Source organism: Sebastes fasciatus, chromosome 11 (genome assembly GCF_043250625.1).
Source record: "Sebastes fasciatus isolate fSebFas1 chromosome 11, fSebFas1.pri, whole genome shotgun sequence".
Taxonomy (NCBI): domain Eukaryota; kingdom Metazoa; phylum Chordata; class Actinopteri; order Perciformes; family Sebastidae; genus Sebastes; species Sebastes fasciatus.
In genome coordinates this window covers 25,910,390-25,937,650 of record NC_133805.1, presented here as the reverse complement: position 1 = coordinate 25,937,650, position 27,261 = coordinate 25,910,390, and the positions used below count along the sequence as shown (strand labels likewise).

Below are 27,261 nucleotides of genomic sequence, written 5' to 3'. Positions count from 1 at the left end.
TGAGAATTTCAAATCATTTTATATAATATATGATTCCGGTTTTATTGCCTAATCAGCTGCCTTGTCTTGGAGAAGGTGTGAAGATCTAGTTTTAAGATCATCCTTATTGATTTTTGTGCTTATATGTTGCATAGGCTATATTACTTAATCACTGTACACATGCTCAGAGAGAATGGGAGGCGATTCCCAGCAGCTCATTTTTATCCCCAGGGGCTACTGAGCCATTAGAAAAATAAAGAAAGAAAATAGTCCATTAAGAAAATCAAGTGATACATTAAAAGATGAATTGTTGTAGAATTAGTTGAACAACTATATAAAATAAGTCACGCTTTAATCTCCACTTTAAATTGGTGATATATTTCAGAAGGTATATATTATTATTATTATTATTATTATTATTATTATTATTATTATTATAATAGTAGTAGTAGTAGTAGTACTAGTACTAGTGGTAGTAGTAGTAGTAGTAGTAATAATAATAATAATAATATCGTTATTAAATATTATTATTATTATTAGTAGTAGTAGTAAAAATAATAATAATCTTGTTATTAAACATTATTATTAGTAGTAGTAGTAGTGGTGGTGGCAGTAGTCGTAGTAGTAGTAATAATAATAATAATATCGTTATTAAATATTATTAGTAGTGGTGGTGGTAGTAGTAATAATAATAATAATAATAATAATGATAACAATATCGTAATAATAAAAAATATAATATAATATATAATATAATATAAATAATATAATATAATATATATAATATAATATAATAAAAACTGTCATTATTATTATTAGTAGTAGTATTATTATGATAATAATAATAGTAGTAGTATTAGTAGTAGTAGTACCAGTGGTAGTAGTAGTAGTAGTAATAATAATAATAACAATAGCGTTATTAAACATTATTATTATTATTAGTAGTAGTAGTAAAAAATAATAATAATGTCGTTATTAAATATTATTATTATTATTATTAGTAGTAGTAGTTGTAGTAGTAGTAGTGGTGGTGGCAGTAGTCGTAGTAGTAGTAGTAATAATAATAATAATAATAATATCGTTATTAAATATTATTATTAGTGGTGGTGGTAATAATAATAATAATAATAATAATAATAATAATAATAATAATATCGTTATTAAATATAATTATTAGTGGTGGTGGTAATAATAATAATAATAATAATAATAATAATAATAATAATAATATCGTTATTAAATATAATTATTAGTGGTGGTGGTAATAATAATAATAATAATAATAATAATAATAATAATAATAATAATAATAATAATAATAATAATATCGTTATTAAATATAATTATTAGTGGTGGTGGTAATAGTAATAATAATAATAATAATAATAATAATAATATCGTTATTAAATATTAATATTATTATTGTTATTATTATTACATGGCCTTACGTATCTTCTCTGTAAACTTCCGGAGAAAAAAACCCCGAGTCGAGCACGACACCGGAAATGGAAGCTAAAAAAAAAAAAGCAGCTGAACCGTCAAAACATAAACAGAGCATCGAGCAGCCAGCCAGCCTGGTGTGAACGCAGTTAGCTCTCTCTATTGTCTGTCTTTAGGCACGCTAAAGCTTCATGCACGCAGACCTAATGTCGTGTATTTACCACCAGAGGACTCTCAGTCGAGGCTCTTAGGCTCTGCAGCTGTAGTAGTGCGGTGGAGAAGATCAATCTGCAATAAAGATTATAGGACTAAACTAAGAAGTGCGCCTCGGCGGGCCTTCCAGTAGAGGTAACGTGAACACCAGCTACGTGCTAGTTAGCCACTGCAAGGCTGGCTCTCTGACAAGCAGCGGTTTGGTTGTTAAGCAGGACTGTGACAGGATTTATAGTGTCTATATTCGTTAGCAGTTAATAACAGTGTCAGATACTCGAGCTCTGCAGAGGATACTGCACTTTTAAGCATCACAAAGAAGCAAAATCAGGGCATTAGTCGGGCCTGTGAGGAGCCAGCTGAGCTACCAAGCGAGTTAGTTTGTTTATGTCGTGATATGCAGCGGTAGATGATCAGCCTGCTTGGTAGTTTCAGGTAACTTACAGTGCAGTAGACAACAGTTCAGCTAGTGTAATGCAACGGGGTCTGCTGCAAGTTAGTATGGTTTGTTCATTTGAGCCCCTTGTTATTTTGTTTATTAATAAACCACTTTAAATATTCTTTATGTCCCAAAGGTTCTCCCTCGGGTCGACGCAGGACAAAAGGAGACACAATGTCTGAGGCTGACGGCAAATCCACCCCCCTTAATGGTAAAGGACCAGTGCAAAGAAAATAACTTTATTTATGCTGAGTGAGAGATAAGATAAGAAGATATTCCTTTATTAGTCCCGCAGTGGACACATGTGCAGTGTACAGCAGCAAAGGGGATTGTGCAAAAAGCAATATTGCATCAGCTAACACAGTAAAACAGAGCTAAACAAAGTGTAACACAATATGAACCATTTAAATAGAAGGAAGTATAACAACAGGAGCAGTATATACAGTATTGACAATAAACAGACCATTAATAATACAATTGCACAAGTGAAAAATGATATTGCACAGTGAGAATGAATGAATGAAAGAAATTCCACCTGAAGGTATCAGGTTATTGTCAGTTTTTTGATGTGTAAGTGGTCCACTGGGAGCATGCTGGTTGTGGACTCTGACAGCTGCAGGAAGGAAGGAAGGAAGGACGTCATGCTCCTTAGCACAGACCTTTAATCAGAAACATGTTTGGGTTTTACTAGGTGAAGAAAAAGAACCAGGAGAAGATCAACACAAGGAGGCAGATGCCTCTGGAAGCAAAGAGGAACAAGCGCAATCTCAAGATGGTATAACCCCATTTTCCTTAAAAAGCGAGAATATGCTTGAATATATTTATGTTCTTATTTAAATGCATATAAACTGGGGAAAAAAAGGTTTGGAAACTTGTGTTTGGTGGATTATTTCTCTGTTGTTACAATGCTAATTGGCATTGTATTTTACATGGTTGGAAAGCCTGTTTATTTACCTTCACAATGATGTCCAACTTGTAAGGATCATGCATTTGTGGGATGAGCAGCACAGCTGATTATGTGGGTAGCGCCCAAGAAAAATTTGCCAAAATGCTCTGCCAATGGTAAACAGTGTATTCTCCTGTTGGTACTGACTCTTGTTTTGAGTTGTTTGGTTGATTGGATGATTGAACTCTCTATCAGTAACAAGGAACAAACAAGACATATTGGCTATTTTACACTTTATTCATTTAATACACCATCAGGAAGACGGTTTCCAAACTTTTCCCCCCCAGTTTATCTTAACTGCTGGGATACTCTTTTTGCAGCCTAATATTTAACTTTGATACAGTTTCCAAGTTGTACACCTTTCGTTGAACCTCCCAGTGAGACAGCGATGTCTTCTTAACCTCATTCTCCATGGCTTTCCCTATTTTTGTAGCTCCCAAAGAAGCAGCAGAGGCGTCTGGAGACAAGCCTATGCCAGATGTGGAAGGAGGAGAGGTGGGGGCAAACGGAGAGGGAGAGGAGGAAGAAGACACAGACAGCATGGATGGCAGCGGTCTTTACTCCCTGACTGAGGACGGTGAAAGAGAGAGCGAGGGAGGCAGACGGGAGAGAGTGAAGGATAAAGATGGTGGGAAAAGGGCAGCTAGAAAGAGGAATAGACCCGGCGGCGGCACCAATCACTCCACCAGCTCAGATGAGGATGACGACGAGGACGACGAAGATGAACCGAAAGACGATGAAGACGACGACGAGGCTATGGAGGCGTGGCTGGGAGCAGAGCTCCGTGACATGCGTGGCCCTATATGGCGGTCGATACCCTCACTGCGCTCCAGGGAGATCGGCAGGGACTCGCACCAGTTTGTGAGGCGTGTGTGTGGAGCCCGCGGTCTCGTGCAGAGGCTGGAGCTCCAGGGCCGACTGGAGAGACACACGGGCTGCGTCAACACGCTGCACTTCAACCCCTCGGGCACACGCCTGGCTTCAGGCAGCGATGACCTGCGAGTGGTGATCTGGGACTGGGCGGTCCGCCGTGCTGAGCTGGAGTTTGACAGTGGCCACAAGAGCAATGTGTTTCAGGTAAGGGAAAACAAAAATCTTTGTCTCTTTATGAGCAAAGACGCAGATGGATTAAGGAAAGAAAAACAATTGTACACTTTTATTTAACGATTAGGGTTAGTGATTGCTTCATATTAATCAATAGTCAATGATAAAACTTGTAAGACAAGAGAGTAGATGCAGGTTGAAGTGACTGAGTGAATGACTAATCCAAGAGACCATTGTGGTCAGAAGCTTATAATGAGTCTTCTCCCTGCCGTTAATGTACACAGGCAAAGTTCCTGCCTCACAGTGGCGACTCCACCTTGGCCATGTGTGCTCGAGATGGTCAGATCAGAGTGGCTGAGCTCTCCGCCACACAGCGCTGCAAGAACACCAAGCGGGTAGCACAGCATAAAGGGGCAGCACACAAGGTGAGTGTTTGTACAGTGTGTACGACCGGAGGCATTATATTTTCCAGTTGTCCGTCCCGCGATATCGCAGAAACCTCTGGAGGGAATTTCTTCAAATTTGGCGCACAAAATTTGGACTCAAGGATGAACCGATCCGATTTTGGTCAAGGTCACTGTGACCTCACAAACAGATTTTTGGCCGTAACTCAACAATTAATATGTTGATTATGACAAGTTCACGCAAATGTCTGACAGGATAAAATGATGAAGCGATGACATTTTGGACAGACATGGATGGATAATCGCTATAAACACGATCACATGTAGAATCTGTAGGCAACGGCGCACGATTCTGGTATCGCAAGCGTTCTGGTTTCCATTTTTAGTCCAAGTAGTTTTGACCAATCATGAAAGAGCAGGCTTTGGTTGAATGCAGGTAAACAGTCTGAGTGGAGAGCAAAAGAGGCAGAACGCATTGCAATGCAGTCTGGGAACCCAGCGGCTATCGACTGATGATGATTTAGCTTTTTATTGGTTTAAATTAGCTTCAATCTGGTCGTACATGTAGTCTCTCAACTCCAACTCCGGTCTCACATCTGAAGTTGTTAATCGGACTTTAAACAATGAGCAGCGCACAAAAGAGGAAGTCTTGGCCAGGATATCCACCGGCTACACCGGAATCCCAACAATATTGGCCCTTGCCCCCAAAGGCTTATCTGTTTGTCAGACCGATAACAGATGGGTTCCGAGATTGACATGGATGTAAACTGCAACTTGACTGGTTGGGGAACATATACAGCTGCGAGGTGGTAATTCTAGTTTCTACCTATTTTTGTTCCAGCTGGCCCTCGAGCCAGACTCCCCCTGCTCCTTTCTGTCCGCTGGAGAGGACGCCGTTGTGTTTGGCATCGACCTGCGTCTCGACCGTCCCGCCAAGTGAGTGATACCAATATTAAAGTTCATCATAGTTTTCAATTTAGTCACCTGAGGAATTGTCATGTCATGAAATGTAACACAATACACACCTAATGATTGATTTCTGTGAAGGCAGTCACAGGTCACCACCCTGTCCTTTTTAGGAAGTTTGTGGTGTTGTTACGCAAATATCCTGTCTTTCAGTCAGTGTGTTGGCTGACACCCACTTTGATACACGTTCCTCTTTGCCAGTTTTCCTGTGTTTGCCATATGCTATTTAAAACTTTTTTTCCCCTTGCCAGAGATCATATTCCAGTTTCTTCTTTGTGTCTCCTTAAATGTGTGTGGCAGTAAACTGGTGGTTGTAAAGGAAGGTGATAAAAAAGTGGGGCTGTACACCATCTTTGTGAACCCAGCCAAGACACAACACTTTGCCGTGGGCGGAAGAGATCAGTATGTGAGGTATGAAGCAGGTTGTTGCTCTAATGCTGATTATTTCACTAATAATGAAAAATGGGATGCAATGGAAATAGAACAATATTATTTTTATAGTTTTGCTTTCTGTCTCTGTCTTCTTTTTCTCACTTCCTCCTCTACTCACCCTCTTTTAGGATCTATGACCAGAGGAAGATCAATGAGAACGATAACAATGGTGTTCTGAAAAAGTTTTGTCCTTCACATCTGGTATCCAGCGAGTCCAAAACCAACATAACCTGCCTGGTGTACAGCCACGATGGCGCAGGTAAACATGTAGTGTTTAAACTGAAAAACAGTTATCTGAGAGAGCAGCAAAAATAAAGACATGCAACAGCTTGCATGCAGTGTGAATGGAAATAATTTAATATCCCGTGGCATGATTTAATTTTCATGCAATTGCTATAATCCTGTTTCTTATTTATATTTGAATTAATTAAGATTATCCTTACCTAATTTCAATTTCTCATTCTGTTATGAACATGTTTTAGAAATATTAAAAATAATGAGCCCAACACATGATGCTGTGTTCACATTACAACCGACAAAAGCAACAAAACGGCCAGCTACATTGTCAGCCATCAGTTAGTTATGTCGTTAAATAGCACTGGGAACTCGTGACATTTTTTTTTAGACAGAAAGGAAAAACATATGATTGGTTGACGCTGTAGTGTGAACACAGCATTAGCTTTCCTGATGCAACACCAATGCAATATCAGTGACAAACAGAACAAGGTCTATTCTAAAAAGCATTAGTGTGCTCTCATCTTTGCAGAACACCTGTAAATCAACAACTTAGTCAAACTTGTCTGAATATTTCTGCATGACAAAAAAAGCCCAGACCTTCTTCTGCCGTTATGGAATAAAGGGAATTAATCAAAAGACTGTTTTTGTTTTGTGCAGAGCTCCTGGTCAGTTACAATGACGAGGACATCTACCTGTTTGACTCCAACCACAGTGATGGGGCCGACTATCGCAGGAGATACAAGGGACACCGCAATAATGCTACAGGTGTTATATTCAGCTCCCAATTGGTACTGCAGGACTGTAAAGAGACTCTAGTTATTGCAAAGACTGACGCTGTATCATCCTCTCTCATCTTCAAATGTTTCTCACAGTGAAGGGGGTGAACTTCTACGGGCCATGCAGCGAGTTTGTGGTCAGCGGCAGTGACTGCGGACACATCTACCTGTGGGACAAGTACTCTGCTCGCATCGTCCAGTTTATGGAGGGAGACAGGGGAGGAGTGGTGAGTCAAAGAGCGAGAGAGAATAATATTATGTTTATATTGGGTTCAAAGATGACTTAGGCCCCGATCAGACGGAGTGCGTTTTAGCAGCCTGGTGTGGCTTTTTGTAATTGTTTTCAATGAGATTGAAGCGTTTCGCGTGCTGCTTTTGAATTGCGGAGCAGCTCACGTTTATCCGCTCTGTGCGCCTCGCGTTTCTACAGGAGCACCCTGAACTCCTCGAGTTGAAAAAAAATCAATTCAGAGCAGAAAAGCGCCTGATGTCATTTATCATTTTTTCTCATTAAGGTGACTATGGAGACAAATTAGTGCGTTACTCGAGATTTCGGGTAAGTTGTTTTCATTAACTTGAACTGTACTATTAACTATTTGGGTCGCGTACAGTTCATTGTTTTTGAATAGGGTAATGTTAGCACTCATTTGGTGGTTTCGGAGCAACATATGAAGAAAAAAAGACGCCGCATCTGCAAAAAACGCTCTGTCTGATCGGGCAAAAAAAAGGCAGAGCCGTGCGCCTTACGTTTTCCACCTGCAAAAAACACTGTCTGATTGGGGCCTTAGGGAAGGTACAAACACACTGGTGGTCGGTAGTGCTTCTGTAATCTCTTGGTCTTAGTGTTGAGTACCCAGTATTTACTCATGATTGTATTGTGATAAAAATATACTTTCACTATGTACTGGTTGTATATTTTCTTTCACAGGAGAGTTAGCTTTTTGCTGCAGAGACATCCGTTCCCCAGAATATTCTCTTTAAAACTTACGTCATCTTCATATTGTGATCTCAGTCATTTTCTCTACCCTCAACAACTACAGGTGAACTGTTTGGAGCCACATCCCCATCTGCCCGGTATTGCCACCAGTGGGCTGGACCACGACATCAAACTGTGGGCTCCCACAGCTGAAAGCCCCACAGGACTCAAGGGTCTAAAAGAGGTATTCTATTCTGCTTTTTATAGTTTTTGCCATCATTTCTGTTGGTTGTGGTAACACTTCTTTGTAGAGACATAGGGATGCCGTGATATATGGAGTGAAATTTGTCTCATTTCATAGGGCGGTTTAGCTTATACTCACTTCAGACGATGAGCCACCGGGATGTTCGGCATTTGCTCCTGTCTGCAGAAGAAGTCCACCACCAAGCAGTAGCTTATTTAAACCATATATTTACATTTATAGGCTACTGTATTGACTATAGCATGGTAAATGTATGTGTTCTAATAGAGGGGCGACAAGCTATTCTGTCTATTTAGAAAAAACGTCTTTCCCACTTTGAAATTAGACACGATTTCACAGAAAGCCCAGATGTCCCAGTTTTCCAGCAGTACTTAAACACAGCATGCATTTGTGGATCTGTTTGAGCTGGCGAAAATAGTCTCAAAACTCCACACGTAAGTGTAACCTGATCCATGCGTATCAAGCAATCCGTGCGCACACAGGAAGCTTTTCAAAAGCGAAAATGATCCGATCTGTGATCAGATCAAGTTAAAAAATCTGTACGTAAAATATGAGTATTTATTCAGGTTGTGATGTGTGCATTTGTAAAACCGTTACACATGTGTTCAAGTTCATTGCTATTTGTGTGTAGATTGGAACACGCATTTGCAAGCACCCAAAATTACGCACAAATCGTTGTACACATTTGTAAATCTTATTTTTCATTTGTAGAGCATGTAATTAAAACATGTAACATTTGTGACCATTTTGAGACTAATTTCACTTCATAGTGACGCCACTGAAAACAGCTTCATAACAGAGTCTGTGCGATCACAACATAGGTGGAACGGACAGATATTTAGCAAATCCAGTTGAACTTCTTTGTCTAAACGGCTTATTTGAAAGTGAAATTGAAGGTGAATGTGCCTGAACTGTTATTATAATTGCCCATTGCACTGCAAAACAGCTACAGTAGCTCTGTATTGCAATAGATGTTTACAAAGGCTATTAGGGGTAATTTTAATCCTCATGCTGCTGAGTAAAATGTTATAATTTAGTAGGAAAGTTGGCAGAAACTGCAAAAAAAAATAAGATCCAAGATGTAAAACAAATAACATTTTCTTAAGTAATGCATGTCTTATGTATATTTAATATATTTTGGTGAGAGTGCCTCTCTTTAAGTTTGTAAAAACTCTGTCCTTGTTCCCAGTAATGGAATTTGTATTAAGGACATGTTTGCTCTGCATGCATGCCCCACATTCACACCTGTTTGTTGTGTTTGTCAAGGTGATGAAGAAAAACAAGCGGGAGCGTGACGAGGACAGCGTGCGCCACGGCGACCAGTACGACACCCAGCTGCTGTGGTTCCTGATGAGACACATGAGGAACAGACGGCCTCCGAGGGTGAGCTTTCAAACACCACAACAAACCAAAAGCAACAAGCGTTAGATGTGTTTTGGGGTGTGGAGTTGAAAAGACGTGAGCATTTACCAGGCAGGTATGGACGAACAAAAACATCCTATTGGTTTGCATTATGGGAAATGTAGGACCCAGAGTGTTTAGAGCTTGACCAAAAGCGCGTCCATATTATTCGTGTGCATTTTTTTAAATCCGTCTTCCGATTAAAAAGCGTTACACACAGAGACATGGCACACTGACTCTGATGCGTTTTATTATTCTATACGTCATGCAAATTTGCAATACTAGACAAAACTGAATTATTTACATGGGTGCAATGGATAGCACTAAACCAAACAGGGCTAATGAATGAATGACATTAGCGAGAAGCTATCGTTTAGCCGCTTGGAGCACAATCACTACCGTCTAGTGTTTCCTACATCCTTTGTTTTGTGACCATCCCTGATTACAAGCTGGTCTGTCATCACCTGCTCCAATCCGTCTTTAAATCCTGCATCTCTGTAATCTTTTATTTCTTTATTGTAAAGCGTTTTGCGCTGGGAGACGAGGAATGTTTATCAGATGCCAGTTCGGATGATGACGTTTGCACGGACAGTGGCACTGAGTGGTCAAACAACCCTCTTTTGCTTTTTGACGGATGCAGAAAAACACAAAAAATGAAACCTGCTCCGAAAACTTCAGTGACAGTCAGTCTGAAAGTTTCAGACTTGGTGTATAAAACGTGATTGACACACGTGAGGTCGTATTTATTTTTAAACGTGCGACAATTTCGGACAAAAAATACAGACTCGCTGTGCAAAGGCCTTAAGGGTAACGATATTTTGGCCTCTGCTACACTGATTTTTTTTGTTTTTAATCTGTTTCTTGTGAGTCTCTCAATTTTATGGAAAGGTAATACCGTATTGCTGGAGTGCTGCTTAAATAATATGTTGGAAGCAGCTGATGTTACACTTGAATTATTGACTTGTGGGTCTTTTGGAAGGAAATGTAGAAAAGATGTATATTCCAGTGTGGATACTGGTAGTTTAGCACTGAAAATGTAGAGTGCAATTTCTAACATGAATAGATTGGCAACATGTTTACATACTATTTCAGCCCAAAAATAGTCTCATTCTTTCTTTTCTCTGTTCTCCTTTTTTTTTTTTGTCTCAACACAGGCCCGTCGTGAGGGCGCAGACGCAGACACAGATGAGTCCTGGAGCTCTCCGGATTCCTCCGATGAAGAGGAAGGAGGTCCGGACCACGTCCAATGCATGTCCTCCTGAGCCACACACATACACATATACTTAGACACACACACATGCATACACACATACAGTACATATATACACACTTTATTGCCCTTGAATTGATGCACATAGGCAAGCACTATTGACACACTGGCACACTCGACACACTGACGAGCCACAGACTTGTTTTCGTTCTTTTACACACACACACACACACACACACACACACATACAGAAAAAAAAAACATTTACTTAAACATCCTTTTGAAGCAGAGTTTGACAGAGATGCTTAACGCCTGGTTTCCCAGCAGTAGTGAGTGTGCAAAATGACGGCTACAGACTTCATACACACTTCCAGAATTTTTTTGAGATTTGTACAAAGAGGTTTTAGTGAGTGCTTACATCCCTATAAACCACTTGGAGGCCCCCTGCTTGTCCACACATTATCTATATGCTCTGTCTAGCCCCAGAACAATGTACTGTGTGTGTATGGCAACAAGCAACCTCCTCTTTAGGTACGCTGTAGGAAGCTATACATCACCAGCACACAATCCCCCCCCCCCACCCCTCTCTTAGTAACGCACCTCTTGCTCTCGAGCTCCCTGGGAGTGTCAGCATCAGAATCATACCCTCAAACCCATCCCCTGAATGTGACTTCCTTTCTGATTTGAACTCATAGAAGGAAACCCCAGTGCCCCCTCACTGCATCGCCCTCAGTCTCGTATTGATTTCTTGCCCCAAGCTTGTGCAGCTAGTTGCATTTTTCACACGTTTTTCTCTCTACCCGAGGACTACTAAATCCCTACATGCTGCATCACCTCGACATGCTGCCCTCAAGCTACTCCCTCTCCCTTCCTCTTTCCATCTCACTCCCCCTCCCTCACTACTGAGTGCACTTTGAATCAGGGATGCTTTAGTTTGAGAAACAGACAAAATGTGCACTGAGTGTGTGATTTTGGGGGGGGAAGAGCTGTTGTCTTGTATCCTTCATTGGAAACCCCACAGTGAAGTTTAGTTTTATTTCTATTGATTTGTTTTGAGTGGGGAGATGTTTTGCACTTGAGCTTTTTTGACTAAGGAAGAGGAGGTTTCTTTTGCTTCCACCAGCCTTTCCGCCTTCCTTCCTCTTCTTCTTCCTCCCTCACTCTCTCTCCATCTTTGACAGGAAATCGTAGATGGTGATCAGCATGCGCATAGGATAAAGGACTGATGTGGGGCTCTGTTGGCGGACTAATTTGAAAGAGACAGAACCGACCTGGATCAAATCCCAATTGAAACACTGCCTAAGTGCCAATTGAGATTGGAGTTCTACCCACATGGGTTCCTGAAAATCCCTCCGTGATGTAATTGCTGAATGACATTTTTGTCAGACAAACATTTGAACCAGGTCGTGTGTTTGCAGCCAGCTCACCGCTTGATGAGACTTCAGTCTGTGGTTTGTTAACAGCGGCTCAAAGAGGAGGACGGGGGGAGGGGGGTTGGGGTCAATATGCTTGCCAGTCATTTGTTGTGTGAGAGCGATAAAGTCCAGCTTTTCTCATTTTCTATGAGAACTCTAGTTAGTTGAATTTATATGTACATATATAAATATATATTAAAACTGTAAAAAAAAAAAAAAAAAAAATCAACTTTAGCAAATGCTGTTTGACTTAAAAAAAAAAGAAGAAAAAAAAAAGATGTCAAAACATTTGATTGGTATTGATGCAGAGGTTTATATTCTATATGAGGACAACGTACTTTTAAAATCCAGAGAAAAAAAAAAGTTGACTTGAGGCACCATTTTTCTTCAGTTTTTCCTTTTTATGAATGACATCCCTCTGTTATGAACAGAACAGCTGTCATCTCAAGTATTAAAAGTAAGGATTCTCTTTCTTGTTCAAGAAAATAAAAATAAAAAGTATTTCCTTTCTAGATCTTAATCCATCATTTGAGACAGTTAAATCCAGATTTTCCCACTGGCTATTTTTGGCATCTTGTATACATAATAAGGCGTTTGATGAACAATTTTTTTGTCCACCGCTGCCTAATGCGTTCTACCAGTTAAGTTGGAAATATGTACGATTCGTGCAATAAACAAAAAGACAGTGCTCTTGATGATGTTGTCATTTTATGTTCTCGTTCTGTGTTGTATTGTTGTAACATACTGTATGTATTCATTTGATTTATTGATTGACACAAGAGGTCCTATTCTTTAGCTGCTGGAGACTTTTCACTTTTGTCACCAGTTTTTGCAGGCTGCCCGAAACATTCACATGTACTTTGCAGAGTTTGAGCAACATGGGTTTCTGACAGCTCACACTAATAGTGATGTATTCAGATTTGGGCTGTCAATTGATTAAAATATTTAATCGCATGATTGTCCATAGTTAATCGCAAAAGAATCGCACATTTTTTATCTGTTCCTTAAAGGGGAGATTTGTCAAGTATTTAATACTCTTATCAACATGGGAGTGGACAAATATGCTTGATTTATGCAAATGTATGTATATATTTATTATTGGAAATCAATTAACAACACAAAACAATGGCAAATATTGTCCAGAAACCCTCACAGGTACTGCATTTAGTATAAAAAACATGCTCAAATCATAACATGGCAAACTGCAGCCCAACAGACAACAGCTGTCAGTGTGTCAGTGTGCTGACTTGACTATGACTTGCCCCAAACTGCATGTGATTATCATTGTGGGCATGTCTGTAAAGGGGAGACTCGTGGGTACCCATAGAACCCATTTACATTCACATATCTTGAAGTCAGACGTCAAGGGACCCCTTTGAAAATGGCCATGACAGTTTTTCCTCGCCAAAATTTAGCACAAGTTTGCAGCGTTATTTAACCTCCTTCCTGACAAGCTAGTATGACATGGTTGGTACACTGGTAACTTTAAAACTGAGCCCGCTACAACCTAACGCAAGTTGTGTTAAAGAAATTAGTGGCGTTAAAATTAATTTGCGTTATCACATTAATTTTGACAGCCCTACTTTAGATTAATGCAAATGATATTCTGTTCAGAGAAAGATTTAAAAAAGAATAGTCAAAATCTGTGCAGCAGAGTCCAAGATGTCCTGACTAATGATCTCAAGTAAGGCCAGGTTAAGCCCCCAAAACACTGGATCCTACATTTCCCATAATGCAACTCAGTAGTGTCTTGTTAAACCATCCCTGTGTAGTTGAGGCTCATCTCTGTGCATCAAACTCCACTGCCCAAGTTTGTAATACAGGCTTTTTATTACAAAAATGTAGATTTACAACAGTTTTTACTCTATTCCAACATTTCTTTATTTCAAGCATATAAAACAAAATAATTTGTATGGCAGGACTTTTTTTTAAATCAAAACTTTTGACATCACAGTCGGAAAAGCACATTAGTAAATAATAAAAATGAATGATGGCTGAATGGTACAGTGCATGAGGGCTCACGGTCACAGCTTACTGGGACTACTTGAATAAAACAAGTCATTAATAGCACCGGTGTTGTTCCTCCGGACAAGTCACTGCTGTGGAAAAGGCTGACTGTATGAATGGATGTTTCACTTCCTTCTTACTCCTGGCTGTTTTCAGTTTGCAACAAGGGACTTTTACAGGGTTTTTTTCAATTGCTAACACACTAAATGACACAAAGCACAATTATTGAAACTGACACTCAGAGAGCAAAACCTCAGCTCAAGTCTCCAAAACTTCAAACACATTTTCTGCTCTGCACTCAATTTGCAATTCACTTTTTGCAACACAGAACACAGTTCTCTACATAAGACACAGGAATCTGACGTAAAACACACCCACAGACCAATACACACCTTGCTGAACACCTAATTGCTTGATTGTCATCAATCAGGATATAAACACTATAATAAGACCACAGGTGAGGTCCTGTTTACAACAATGAAAGCAAACACAGCAGCAAGAGACTGGTTTACAAAAATGTGTTAGCAATTGAAAGAAATTGTAATTTATGTTTTTTTTTCTGTCTCCACAAATGGTTTTGCTGTTTATGTACTATATTCTATTTATTTCAGATTTTCAGTGCAAAATGCAACCTTTGACATCTTCCATTATATTTTTTTCAATTAAAACTTGGTCTATATAGAGAATTGAAATTTCGGGTAGCAGTTGATGGCTAATGATCGGCAAGTTTCAGCCGAGAAATTAAAAAAACAACCTGACAAATGATCGTTACATATTGTTTTTATTCAACAGGTCTCAGAGTGGGAATTTAAACTCAATACTTGTTGGCAGTGACAATCACACCTGATACCAGTCACACCAACTCTCCATCCTTTCTCTGACTCGACTTATTTCACATGAACAAAACTGACAAACACAAATGTACAAACAGGCGTGTCCGATCTGTGAATCTGATTACGGTGTGTTCTCTAGTTAGAGAACCTGAACTGATGTGCACAGCTGACAGTAAACTCGTTCTCCAGGCTGGTGTTTAGAACAAAACCAGATCTAAAACATTTTTCCAGAACACATTTCAGACACCTGTGAAACTAAAGAGCTTCTTTCTCATCACTCTGACATTATCATACTATCTCACTCACTCACTCCTCGCAACAAATGCAAAATAATGTGAAACCACAAGGAAAGACAGCTGCTGAAGTTTGAAACCAAAAAAAACATGTGGATAATTTAGTACAAATGCAGCGCAATCAGCCCTTTACAACTCATCCCAATTAAGAAAACCGTAAGAAAATCTTTGGAATGAGTTAATTTGATCTTTACAGTGAGCTAAATGAAATGTCTCAAACACAGCAGGTGATAGCTGGGCAGGAAGCCCACGCTGCCTCGTGCATGTAGGAGATGTGATCTAGCCTATCAAATACAATCTGCCATGACATAGTGCAGACATAAATATTAAAAGAGGCACTATCATGGGCTTTCACTTGTTGCCTCACTAATGTGTGCACGCACACACACACGCACACGCACACGCACACGCACACGCACACGCACGCACGCACACATCACACTGATAAGAATCTGAAGGCACAATGTCAGGTGTGTTATTCCTTGTACTCCAGAAACTGCTGCAATCTTTTCCGGTGCTCTGCAGACATCTGAACAGCACTGAGGATTTAAAAGAAAAATATACATTCAAAATTAGTTTACTAGGTATTATTTTTTATTTTTTTTATAATTTAGAGACAGTCAGTTTTAACGGGCCTTACTTTAAGTGATTTCCAAAAGTGGTTGTTATCCTGTAGATGGCAGTCTTGAGAGTGGCCCTGAGAGCAAAGCGCAGGGTTTTGTGAGTAGAGTCTCCCAGGCTGCTGGCCGACCTGACGGGCTTACTGGAGGCATGAGGCAGCTTGAAGTGGCGATCTACTGCCTGGAGACAAGAAGGACAACTGCTGTTAGTGCAGGACTAAAACCTTTGGTGAGGCAGCTTTCAGACATTATGCTCCAAGCCGCTGGAACAGTCTTCCTGAGGATCTGAGAGCTGCTGGAAGTGTTGAAATCTTTCAAAATGACCAATTCAGCCAGGCTTGTTAGTCATCTGTGAAGCACTTTGAGCTGCACTCACCTGTATGAAAGGTGCTATATACATATAAAGTTTGATTGATTGATTGACAATGATCTTGTGTCTGTGTCACAGATACAGAGAAACTCTCACCCGACTGACCCACTTGAGTTTGGTTCTTAGAAAAACACTGGAATTTAATGTGTGTTGATCGATATAATGAAAGATTTCATTCGATAACCTCCAGTAAACCACGACAGCTTACCTCTTGTAAGACCAGCAGGCAACCGAGAATGCTGGGTAATGTAGTCTGTACAACCCCAAACTGGTCTTCTGAGAAGGAGGCTTGAACAAGGTAAGACAGACCTGAAGGAGGATATTAAGAGGACACCGTAATGCAGATGTTGTATCAACAGGACAGGTCGCATCCATATCAAATGAAAATAAAGATCCACCATCTCCTCCCACCTTCTAAAGCCCAGATGTGAGCCTGGCCGTCTGCAAACAGAGCTTGACTGGAGGCCTCTGGAACCTGGAAGAGACAATGTTAACTAGTACGAGCTCTCTGCTGAACAGATAGATGCATATTTACAGTAGACTGATGAATCAGGATGGATGGACAGGTTTTAGTGAGACTACACTACAACATGCATGCAGGATCAGTGGAAGATACAGAAACCTCCGAAAGCAAAGCAGACTAACCAAACTAGTTTCTACAAAGAGGAAATTGTGCAATGCAAGTAGTGTTTGGCTGTGATAAGCTTATCAGTACCTCACACTTCTGATAGGATTGCAAGGACATGATTTCTCAACATTTGATTGGTACAAACAACACGGTATTATGGTAGTGAAGTGAAATACAAGACATGAGTTACACAAATCAAGCTTTCAAAGTAATTAGTAGAAACAGCTAGGTGGATGGAAAAGAGCTACATCAGCAAAGTGTTTACAATTAAGACCCAGACCGAGAAGTGAAACTAGGGAGGCCTGCAGGGTGAGGTTGTTAGATTCAGTTAAAACTAAATGGAAATCTACTGTGTCAGACGAGAGCATGCAGGGAGCCCCTCACACCGTTCAGACGACTACAGAAGACAGCATGCACATGCCACACATCCTTACCTTGTTAAACAAATACATTATCAGCACGCGCTTTGCCAAGAAATTTTTAACCTGGATGGGACAATTAAGTATAAAGTTGTTTTGCTTTCAAAACTACACAACCAAAAGTAACACAAATGTAAAAAAAATATTAGGCTCGTTCGAGATGAGCCAGGCCTGCGCAGAATCCATCACCTGTGATCGCCGCGCAATGCACGGCGGTTAGATCTGTGTCCGACTTGGTCCCGACTTGCTCTGATCGCCTGATCAAAGAGCTGATTGACTCTTAGCTTTGACAACAAGCACCAGGATTTGCAGAAAATTCTGATATTCTGTATAATTGTAATATTTAACGATAAATTGTAGGCTTCTAGTCTAATTTTGTGCAATGAAGGTTTAATCTGTTAAATATATCTTGTGTGGTTAATAATAATAATGGTTATTTATAAGCACAAATACACACACATTTCCACATATGTAATTGCAAACTACAAGTAGCCTACAGATGAGATCTAACAGGATGTAACCATTTGTGTGACTTCCTGTAAATTCTTTGAAGGCTGCTGGAAGCCGTCCAACTTGTCCGCAGCTTTTTGTCACCGCCCCGTGCTGCTGCTGCCGCTGCCTGATCTCGTCTACTTTCCAGACGAGGCGCAGTTCATCTCGAACGAGCCTAATGGCTTTTCAGACTCAACACTTCGCTAAGACCACCACAGCAACTTCAAATCTGGGATATTCCCACTCTTAAGATGGATGTACACTCCGTCAGAACAAAGGCAGATGATGTGAGCAAAAAATCAGACGAGAGACGCCTCTGTATGGCTACTATTGTTAGGCCGAGGTTAATAAATGTTATGTATGAAAAGCCTTTTGTCAATGCTGTATGAATATACTAACATCTATATTATAATTCTATATCGTATCAACAAGACTGAAGCACCTGTTCTCTTCTGTTCTGGAGGAACTGAGCCAGGCGACTTGGTTTGGACGGTTCCTGCTTGGGACTGGGAACTGAGGCGGGGGATGCCGGGGGACTGCCGTTGGCCTGTGAATCTGAACAGAGAGAGACGCTAAATCACAAAAGGGAACCAGCTACAAAGCTCAGATATCTATCATTCATCTATCTACTGCTAAACTTATGTTACTCTGACCCACGGACGAGTTGACATACTGACCAGAAGTTCCAAAACCTCTGGCAATAGCTGAAGTTAGCTGATGAGTTCAGTCATTTGAGGTGAATATATACAAAAAGTAGTATACAGAAAAGGCAAAAAATGACACCTCAAAATTTACTTAACATTAGTTTCAGAGCTATAAAGAACAGATCAAAAAAGGTGAAACTGTTTCACTTCCTGGCTAAAATTGGACGTTAAAGTGTCCGTTTAAGTGGAGTTAGCTGATGTCTTCCATTAGCTTCCTCTCACCTGTGGAGGTGGACCAGAGTTTCGGGACTCTCCTCATGATGTGCGGGCTCTGCACTGTGCCGAACCACGGCGAGCATTGGTCCACGGGAGCAGTAAGACGCCGCAGGGCGGGAGAAGCAAAAGGGCTGTCCAGGTCAGGAGTGAACGGTACCGTCAGAGGGCTGTGTGGGCCGCCGACGATGGAGCGTGCGAAGACCGAGGCTGGAGTTTTCATCAGTAAAGTGGGCCTCGGGCTCATCAGGTCTTCTGTACCAGAGGTTACTTTCAAGAAGAAAAAAAAGTGGGAGGGAAAAGATGAAGGGGACTGGTTGTAAACAATTACGTTTATTTATGTTTTATGGCAACTTACCTGATGACTCAGATGAAGTCTTCCTTTCACTCCCAGTAGACAGTGACTTGGCCCTGCCGTTGGTTGCTACGGTGTCATGATAGGTGATGAGTCTCTGAGTCAGATCAGCCAGTAGAGACAGACACTCCTTACTGATGGCGTTCCAGTTATGAGCATGGCCACCTGGGAAAGACGAGAATGAAAAGATCAATACATTTAGCTTTTTGTTGCAACTGTACTTATCTACAAATACAATCTGAATTTTGTGGAGTGTCAATATGTATTTTACACAAGAAAAAATCAATGACAGCTCAAGCAAGGACCTCCTGTCTGTGTAGACAACATAACAGACCTGGCTGACTCAGACTGAAGACCTCACAGCGTCTTGATGGGGAGTGTTGAGACAGCAGAGCCAAGTCCTGCAGAGCTAGAAACTAAAATGTGGGAAAAAGACAAGTTACAACACCCAAATTTGATTATCAGTAAGCACAAAGAAGAGGAAAATTGTGTGTTTTTATGTACCTTCACTATCATTGGCTGCTTGTCGGTAAGGACTTTAGGAAGACACTGGTGGGTATCCTCAGTAAAAGATGACTGCACAGGAAAACTGTACACCTGTGGATATCAGGAAATATATTAGACAACATATTACCTTTAGTGATTGTGTGAGATGAAATCTGGGATGTGTTCACAATGAATATTATAATCAAGTCTGGTGCTCTTCAGATACTTGAGCACTCAAAGCAATGACAACATTGCCCCCTAGTGTCTCTAAATAATTCAAACGGCAAACAGAAGTCGTCTCTGCAACACAACACTCCACTTTGAAGCCATATACAAATTAACAATCAGATGTTACTATCAGAATGTTTTGCAATATTAGGGATTGTATAAATGTTGTCTTTTTATTGGTACACATACCTCAGTGACAAAGATCCTGAAGAGCAGCAGAGTGATGTGCCATGTGAAGAGGAGGAAACTGGCACTGATCCACAGGTGGTAGAGCAGGGAGAGGTCCAGCAGTCCAGCTATGCTGTCAAGAGGGTGGATAGAGCTGGAGGTGGAGATCACAGACAAATACATTAATGCAGTCCAGGAAGCAGCACCGCGTGGCTGCAAGTGTGTTTGTTTGTACAGATTGTAAAGCCCCTTGAGGCAAATTGTGATTTGTGATATTGACTTGATATACAGCATCACACAGAATCCATACTGACCTGTTCAAATGAAGATTCAGTGTTTTACAAATCCATGCCTTTGGAATGTATCCTGTTAAATGATAAATTGAAATGTTTTGTCTATCACTTCTAAAAACGTTGGGTGGAAAAGAGCAAAATAAAAACAGTGCTCAGGTACAATAACTGAACATAAATAAATAAATTAAAGCATGTCTATAAAAGCGAAGATCATGAAAGTTTAAACTCCTCAAACAGTTTGTTCTCAGAGCTCTGTGCTATTGAAGTTCCATTTGTAAACAGAGATCACTCACCCAAAAAGAAATACACAACGATGTAGTTCCTGACAGAGTAAAGGGCTTGAGAGGCGCTGCACTTCACCACCAAAGGAAGGGATCCCTTAAAGCGAAGGTATTTGTATCGCTGGGGGGGGGATATCAGTGGGTTAACAACAACACTCACCATCAACTATTTACAATGCCAGTTCATTTGTTTTTCTAAAGTTTGGGTCAGCCTGTGTCGCTGGAGATAACAGGGCTTTAAACACTTCGTGCATGCATGTTTATTGGCAGAATTGTAAACCAGATTTAAACAGAGGCCGACTCTAAATGAAACAAAAGACATGGTCTTTGCATTTGAGACTGAGCCATTCAGGCAAATATAGATCTTAATACTCAATCTTTACATCACCATCAGTCAGATAAATGAGTAAACTCACATCACATACCTGAACAGTGTGAAAGGAGACATAATTCATGTTGTAGATCACACCCAGCAGACTGTGAGAGAATCCAACGAAGGCTCCAGCCAGCAGAAGGAAGAGGTGATACTCGTTCAGACACATCCGAGTGGAACTTTCAGTGCTGAAAACAAACTGAGAAAATTAGACTATGGATGGAGCATGTACAGCTCATCGACACGATAGTTTTATGTGGTAGCTGCCGCTTACCCGTCACCCTGTATGCAAGGGTAGCCGATTGTCTCATATCTGCCCCCGATAGTGACGGCACAACACCAAGCTACGATTATTCCCATGATGCAGTGGGCCAGGGAGTTGACAAACTGACGTGGATGGAGCAGCTGACCCAACAGGGCAATTTTTGAGCACGCAATAGTTGGGATGACTGAAGAGAAACAGAAAAAACAACAGTTACAACCAAAGACTAACATATATTCCCAACACGGCATTATATAAATTTGCAGGGGTTAGACTCAGTGACGAGGAGTGCAATTTTAGCAATGTATACGTCATACTGATTGATTTGGCTAAGATTATACAGTGTGTAAAGCAGTGCCAAAAAAGACTGATTAAAGACAAATTATTTTAGTCATTTATCAAGATAAAATACAAAAAATGACCTCATTACACTTTCACAAATGTTGAGTTTCTTGTTTTTTTATTTGTTAATATTATAAATAAACTCAAACTGTTACTTTTACTGGTGAATGAAATAAGTGAGGAGGTTTTTAACATTACTTGGGTTTGTGATAACTCATAGAATACATTTGTAATTATTTTAAATAATGTGTTGATTATTCTATCAATGAATAAAGTGGTAACAATGATACAATCTATCAAATGATTTAGTCCTATGTAAATTGTATCATATGCAGACACTTTATTTCCTATTACGGTTAGTTGTCACTTTTTTTTAGAGTTTATTTCTGAATTTTGTTAATAAATATAAATAAATACACACAAATATACAAATAAAATAAAATAGTCATAGTAAAAAAACTTTTAAAAAATAAATAAATTAAATTAAATTAAATTAAATTAAAATAAAATATATAAATCATAAATAATGATAAATTGTTAGAGGTCTAGCACAGTACACTCTATCATCTAGGGCACTAACATGCATAAAACAAGCACAGGAGTTAAGCCGAAGAGATGAACGCAAAGACAAAGTTGTCACTTCTGATTAATTCACTCCATATATCAGTTTGGTCCATCTTCTGTACATAAACTCTGATGAGCTGATTTATTTATGTGTCTTTGCTCTAATAAACTGAAAACCTAATAAACCAGTTGAGTAACTGGAGGACCCTGTCAATCACAAGAAGGTAAACAATAACGACCTCAAGGAATATTCAATATCCTGTATATTTGCAGTGTCCTTCCACTCACCTGTATAATACTCCAGGTTCAGGAACCCCACCATGATGATCACTCCACACAGCAGGATGAAGGAGAAGATGGCACTTGCACTCGTTAAGAAGGACAGGCATTCTGCGTGTAAGAAGCGGTCCACAGTGAGCGTCACAACTTCAGGTAGCTATGACTCAAATCTCACAGTGAACGTGGTGACTGACCTGATATCGTCTGGATGGGGTGGAGGAGACTGAACCTGCTGAGGGTTACAAAAACTGCTGTGATGGGTGGCAACAACAGGACAGCCCAAGCAATGCTGGCCACAGCTCTCCAGCAAATCACCTGAACGGGGCAGTCAGTCATTATTAAAGACATAATAAACACACAATCATTATTAAAACTGACAAAGTATTCTGCGTAGCTGTCAATAGACCTTTTTTATTGACATTCTGTTGTTAGGGCAACAGCTTTGGTCCAAGTTTACTTCCTGTCAGCTACTGCATTAACGAACATTGCAACAGGAAATACAAAGGGACCTATTTAGAATATTTATGTAGTCAAGTTTGAAAAGGTATTTATATTATAAAAAGGTATATTAGGTGATTTCAAAAGGCCTTACTGGGTTATCATTTCTCCTCAAAACCATTGCCTATTCCCAAGATCTGAGATGTAAACCTGAGAGAAAGGAAATGTAGTAGCAGACTCATCTGTAAAGAGTTTTAAAAAGTCATAGTTTCACCCCTTTGTTTTCTATGGTGTTATGGTATGAATGAGAAAAATAAATGAGTGAATTGAATACCCTGTTGCTGAAAAGGTAAAAACAAGGTCCCAGATTGTATGTAAAGTTTATCCAGTGAGTGCTTTTTACATCCAGAAATTGTGATTTTTAATTATTTCCTGATATCTCAGAGGCTTAACGGTTATTTGACTAATCAAGACAATAATCAGCACATTCATTTATAATGAGAGGGTCCTATTATTTTCTGTTTTTCTGCAGTAGAAACTGTTGAGCATCTGCTCTTTTAGTGTGTGAAAGACACTCAAACGTCACATTAGCAGCTAAAAAATTACATCAAATACATAAAAATGTGAAGAAAATTAAACATGTCAGAGTATTACTTCGTGTTTTTCTTTTTTACATTTATCCTTTGATATTGCAATATATTGTTATTAATTGTTTTTTATTTGTTTGTTTGTTTTATTGACACAACAAACAATAATTACTTCTTTATTGTTTTCTTCCATTTACATGGATGTTCTTTTTAAATATCTATATATTGTAATTTGCTTAATGAATTGTATATATATATATATATATATATATATATATATATATATGTTTTTGTTTTTATTTTTATATATTATTGAATTGACGCTTTGGCAATATTGTTCACCTGACAGTCATGCCAATAAAGCAAATTGAATTGAAATTGAATAGACATGCAGATCTGGAAAGTTCTTTGAAAATCGTTGTTTTAAATTGACAATGCATTTAAACATGTTGACAAAGTCATTTATAGTTTTTTTAAATAATTGCATATTCACTTGATGGATCTTATTAATTTGATCATTGTGTATTGTGTGTCCTTTTAAAGTTGATTTCTGCTGGATTTCTTTTAACATAAATGTCAAAATGATATCAAAGGCTGATGGTAAAACTATAACTGTACAATGACATGTCTTGATACATTGTACTTTAATTCTCTTCTAGTTGAGTTAACTTTTAAAAACATAGCTGTGTTGCTCTTGATAATCCTATTTATTTATATACTTGCTCATGTTCTTTTTACCTGTATAACGTTAGTATATAATCATATATTGTGCCACAATTTTTCATCTTCATTGAACTTTCCTTTCTTGTTCTTTAACGTGTTTTTTGTGTCTCTTAATAGAAGCTTGATCAGATGTTAGCTCTGCTCTCAGAAGTTAGCACAAACACACAACAGGCTAGTTGAAGTTAGCACACCGGCACACACTTTATACACTTCACACACTTTTATGAATGAAGAGTTCAGTTCAGAGACTCACCTTGCGGACAAACCAACTACTTTGCTCTGCAGAGAACATGTTGTTTGTATAAACAGAGAGCCAGACGGAGATAATAATAATCTCTTCTCCTGCTGCTGTCACTATTCTCCTCTGGTTACCATATCCCGCGCCACATGCATTCAAAGGACCCCTGAAGGACCCCGATTAAAAAAGAAGCTGTCCTTGTTTCTGCCTGCTGCCAGTATTACACCAATTTAGTTAAATGAGCTTGTTCAACAACAACAAAACATATGTGTAAATTCATGACAGCCTGGCCGATACAAGCTTGGATAAATGGAACAAAAATAGCTTTTTAAAAGCTGCTTCAGTTAAATGTTGACTGAAACAGTTATAAAGTTAGGTTTGAGTGATATAAATATTGTACTATCTACATTTTCATAGAATTAAAATACAATAAGGTACCAAAACAAGCCAGAAATCAGCTTTACATTATTAAAAGTATCTCATTTGTTTGTTATTTACAGATATATCACACAATACTGTGCTTGTTCAACAAACAAAAAAAAGTATAAATTCAGACAGCCTGTCCAATACAAGCTTGGATAAATGGAATAATAGCTTTTAAAAGCTGCTTCAGTTAAATGTTGACTTAAACGGTTATAAAGTTAGGTTTGAGTGATATAAATATCTACATTTTCATGGAATTAAATTACACAAGGTACCAAAAACAAGCCAGAAATCAGCTTTACATTATTTAAAAATCTCTTTTACTCATTTGTTTGTTATTTACAGATATAATCACACAATATTTATTTGCTATATCTCTAACTTTACTTTCTTATTGCAGAGTGTTAGTGGCTGTCACAATAATGAGTCAATTCAATTCTTAATTCCTTTAGTTTCATCATGCATGAAAGCCTTCTTGTCATGATGATAGCCATTTCCATACGTTGGAAAACTGTGTTTATCCAAAACTGTCTTTCTGTCATGGTCCCGAGAGAATGGCTTGGTCTCAAAAGCATTGACTGGGAGCTTTTGGGATGAACCGACGGACATCTCGGTTTGAACTGCTCTGTGAACGAATGGTTTCTGTGCAGGTTTCTGAGCGATTGCAGGGAGGGCGAGCTGCTCCCTCTGGACCTTCTTGTCGTCCCACAACTTCAGCAGGCGGCGTTGATTATTTGTCATGTCCTTGAGATTTTGCTGCAATGACTGCACTTGATCCTCTAAAAGTGTTTTAGAGGTGACTGCATTTGCCAACTCTGAAGTCAAATCATCAATGGTCAGACTCAGTTTCCCAGCCTTCTCCACCAGGGAACTGCACTCACGCGCCTTTTCATGAAAGTCATTGATTATGTCCTTTGTGGTCTTTCCATTGAACTTGGGGCTGCACTCGAGTCCAATCTCCATACGAAGAGTCTTCACTTGTTTCCTCAAGTCCTTGTTGTCCATAGTCAAGGTCTTCAGTTTCTGTTTCACAGCCTCAGTTGAACGCATCCTTGACTCGTTCTGTCTGAGTTTCTCTCTGAGAACACTTTCTCTGTGCATGGCATCATCTCTCTCCTTTCTGCATTTCTCCAAAAGTTTCAGTGTCTCAAATTTGGACACTTTTTCACCTTTCCCATTTGAAGTGGCCATCCTATGGTAAGATTTCCAAATCGCAATATTGAAAAAGAGTCAATATTAAAAAGGCATTTCTTTAAATAAAATATTACTCACACGCTACTCAAATCCTTCAGCATCGTGTTGGTAAATCTCCTTAACAAGCACGAGCAGCTAAATGCATGTCTGAGACTGAGGCAGGTGACATTCCTCTCACAGGGTTATCTGTTTGACAGGCAGCCTCTGTGTAACTCAAAGCTGGGGCTAGAATGACCATTAATTAGGGCGCCACCATCCCTGTGACACCGTTTCAAGTGACACAATTTTCTTTTCTATTTTGTTAATTAATCTGAGGATTTTGCCGTTGTTAATCAATCCAAATGTGAAACACAGACTTAACAGAGGTCCCCTGCGTGGAAGGTGCTGACCACATGCTGCGTGCATGTAGAAAGAGGCTTTACATACATAAGTAACATTTTCCACTGCAGGTGATCCAAACAGTGACACAGTAGATTCTATCAGTTTGATCTACCACACGACAGTTAAGATGGATGAGTTGGAAATACAGTACCAGCAGCCAAATGTCCACTTTTAAAGTTAGACGTTCTCTTTGAAATGTTGAAGTTACACCAATTGGTTACGATCTCTCCCTTTAAATATTTAAAATGTGCAACTGTTGAAATGTAGTGGCAGTCTTTAATGCTGTCAGGAGCTGGTAGAAAAGAGTCACGTTGCCTACACGTGAGGGAGCTCGGGTGATTTAAGGCTGTCTTACCTAAAAACTGAAAGAAAAGGGTGAATAAATATTGTTGACTGACATTTAATGTATTTACTGTATATGATGCAACTATCCAGAGTCACTGGACATTTGAAGTAGACACGCTGTTTTTACAGATGATAAAAACTGAATCTAGAGATTTAGGAGACTAAATGTACAAACACCCCTGTGATAAGATTTAGTGTTTGATTGTTTGTTGGTGTTAAGCCTAGGTTTTCCAAGTTTTAGATTTTAATGGAAAAAATGTTGACAAAACAATTTCAGTGTTATTTAAAGCAGTGGTTCCCAACCTATTTTCCACAAAGCCCTCCCAAGTGTATAAAATACTAATTATATTAGTGTAGCCTGATCTTTACCTGCAACTGTGCAGAAATACCAGGTTTAAACAGAATGTAGCCTACTAAGTAGCAAAGAAATATATATTTGTAAATCATTTTATATTCAGAATTTTGTATGAATTAGCCAGTGTGTTTTTACATTTTTAGTTATACGTGTTCAAATCTAATTTTGACAACTTCAGAGAAGACAAATCCTGGCGCACTTGCCCCTATGATTTTTGGCGCCCCCCTAAGGGGAGCCCAGACCACAGGTTGGGAACCAAGGATTTAAAGGTATAGTCTTGACATTTTGGG

At 39.3% G+C, this 27,261-nt stretch overlaps 3 protein-coding genes across 8 annotated transcripts; 1 reads left to right on the top strand and 2 right to left on the bottom strand.

Moving 5' to 3' along the window:
• Nucleotides 1-1,472: 1,472 nt before the first annotated feature.
• Nucleotides 1,473-12,316, top strand: dcaf8 (DDB1 and CUL4 associated factor 8). 3 transcript variants are annotated; one of them, XM_074651848.1, is made up of 14 exons: nucleotides 1,473-1,767; nucleotides 2,205-2,279; nucleotides 2,760-2,843; nucleotides 3,448-4,091; nucleotides 4,343-4,483; nucleotides 5,304-5,398; nucleotides 5,729-5,839; nucleotides 5,989-6,119; nucleotides 6,755-6,862; nucleotides 6,970-7,100; nucleotides 7,914-8,033; nucleotides 9,318-9,434; nucleotides 10,607-10,682; nucleotides 11,844-12,316. In XM_074651848.1, exons 2-14 carry the CDS (start codon nucleotides 2,243-2,245, stop codon nucleotides 11,858-11,860), a joined length of 1,812 nt encoding a protein of 603 aa, XP_074507949.1. In that variant the 5' UTR covers nucleotides 1,473-1,767; nucleotides 2,205-2,242; the 3' UTR covers nucleotides 11,861-12,316. The 3 variants fall into 3 exon arrangements, with proteins under 3 accessions (XP_074507949.1, XP_074507948.1, XP_074507951.1); XM_074651847.1 differs by lacking the exon at nucleotides 11,844-12,316 and having other exon boundaries at nucleotides 1,525-1,767; nucleotides 10,607-10,898; XM_074651850.1 differs by lacking the exons at nucleotides 2,760-2,843; nucleotides 11,844-12,316 and having other exon boundaries at nucleotides 1,550-1,767; nucleotides 10,607-10,898.
• A 2,530-nt stretch (nucleotides 12,317-14,846) lies between these two features.
• Nucleotides 14,847-24,455, bottom strand: ndc1 (NDC1 transmembrane nucleoporin). Of its 4 annotated transcripts, none has more exons than XM_074651843.1 (19): nucleotides 24,289-24,455; nucleotides 22,482-22,602; nucleotides 22,297-22,398; nucleotides 21,115-21,289; nucleotides 20,893-21,028; nucleotides 20,480-20,588; nucleotides 20,208-20,259; nucleotides 19,915-20,047; nucleotides 19,516-19,608; nucleotides 19,346-19,427; nucleotides 19,015-19,176; nucleotides 18,666-18,926; nucleotides 18,182-18,294; nucleotides 17,263-17,313; nucleotides 16,612-16,675; nucleotides 16,409-16,509; nucleotides 15,851-16,011; nucleotides 15,640-15,749; nucleotides 15,455-15,595 (listed from the first exon to the last, which is right to left on the bottom strand). In XM_074651843.1, exons 1-18 carry the CDS (start codon nucleotides 24,325-24,327, stop codon nucleotides 15,686-15,688), a joined length of 2,019 nt encoding a protein of 672 aa, XP_074507944.1. In that variant the 5' UTR covers nucleotides 24,328-24,455; the 3' UTR covers nucleotides 15,455-15,595; nucleotides 15,640-15,685. The 4 variants fall into 4 exon arrangements, with proteins under 4 accessions (XP_074507943.1, XP_074507947.1, XP_074507944.1 ...); XM_074651845.1 differs by having other exon boundaries at nucleotides 15,461-15,596; nucleotides 15,647-15,749; XM_074651842.1 differs by having other exon boundaries at nucleotides 14,847-15,749.
• Nucleotides 24,456-25,123: 668 nt separating this feature from the next.
• LOC141777528 (uncharacterized) lies at nucleotides 25,124-26,034 on the bottom strand. The gene has a single exon (XM_074651841.1). It carries the CDS (start codon nucleotides 25,885-25,887, stop codon nucleotides 25,129-25,131), a length of 759 nt encoding a protein of 252 aa, XP_074507942.1. The 5' UTR covers nucleotides 25,888-26,034; the 3' UTR covers nucleotides 25,124-25,128.
• Nucleotides 26,035-27,261: the final 1,227 nt, after the last annotated feature.

What these genes read in the sequence shown, in the direction of transcription:
- dcaf8 (XM_074651847.1), top strand. Translation starts at nt 2,243, where the DNA reads ATGTCTGAGGCTGACGGCAAATCCACCCCCCTTAATG. An exon ending in GGAAGAGATCAGTATGTGAG is followed by an intron (nt 5,840 to 5,988) that starts GTATGAAGCAGG and finishes ACCCTCTTTTAG; the next exon opens with GATCTATGACCAGAGGAAGA. An exon ending in AGGGAGACAGGGGAGGAGTG is followed by an intron (nt 7,101 to 7,913) that starts GTGAGTCAAAGA and finishes CAACAACTACAG; the next exon opens with GTGAACTGTTTGGAGCCACA.
- ndc1 (XM_074651842.1), bottom strand. Translation starts at nt 24,327, where the DNA reads ATGTTCTCTGCAGAGCAAAGTAGTTGGTTTGTCCGCAAG. An exon ending in CCTTGCATACAGGGTGACGG is followed by an intron (nt 21,029 to 21,114) that starts GTAAGCGGCAGC and finishes GTTTGTTTTCAG; the next exon opens with CACTGAAAGTTCCACTCGGA. An exon ending in TCAGGATCTTTGTCACTGAG is followed by an intron (nt 19,609 to 19,914) that starts GTATGTGTACCA and finishes TGATATCCACAG; the next exon opens with GTGTACAGTTTTCCTGTGCA.
- LOC141777528 (XM_074651841.1), bottom strand. Translation starts at nt 25,887, where the DNA reads ATGGCCACTTCAAATGGGAAAGGTGAAAAAGTGTCCAAATTTGAGACA.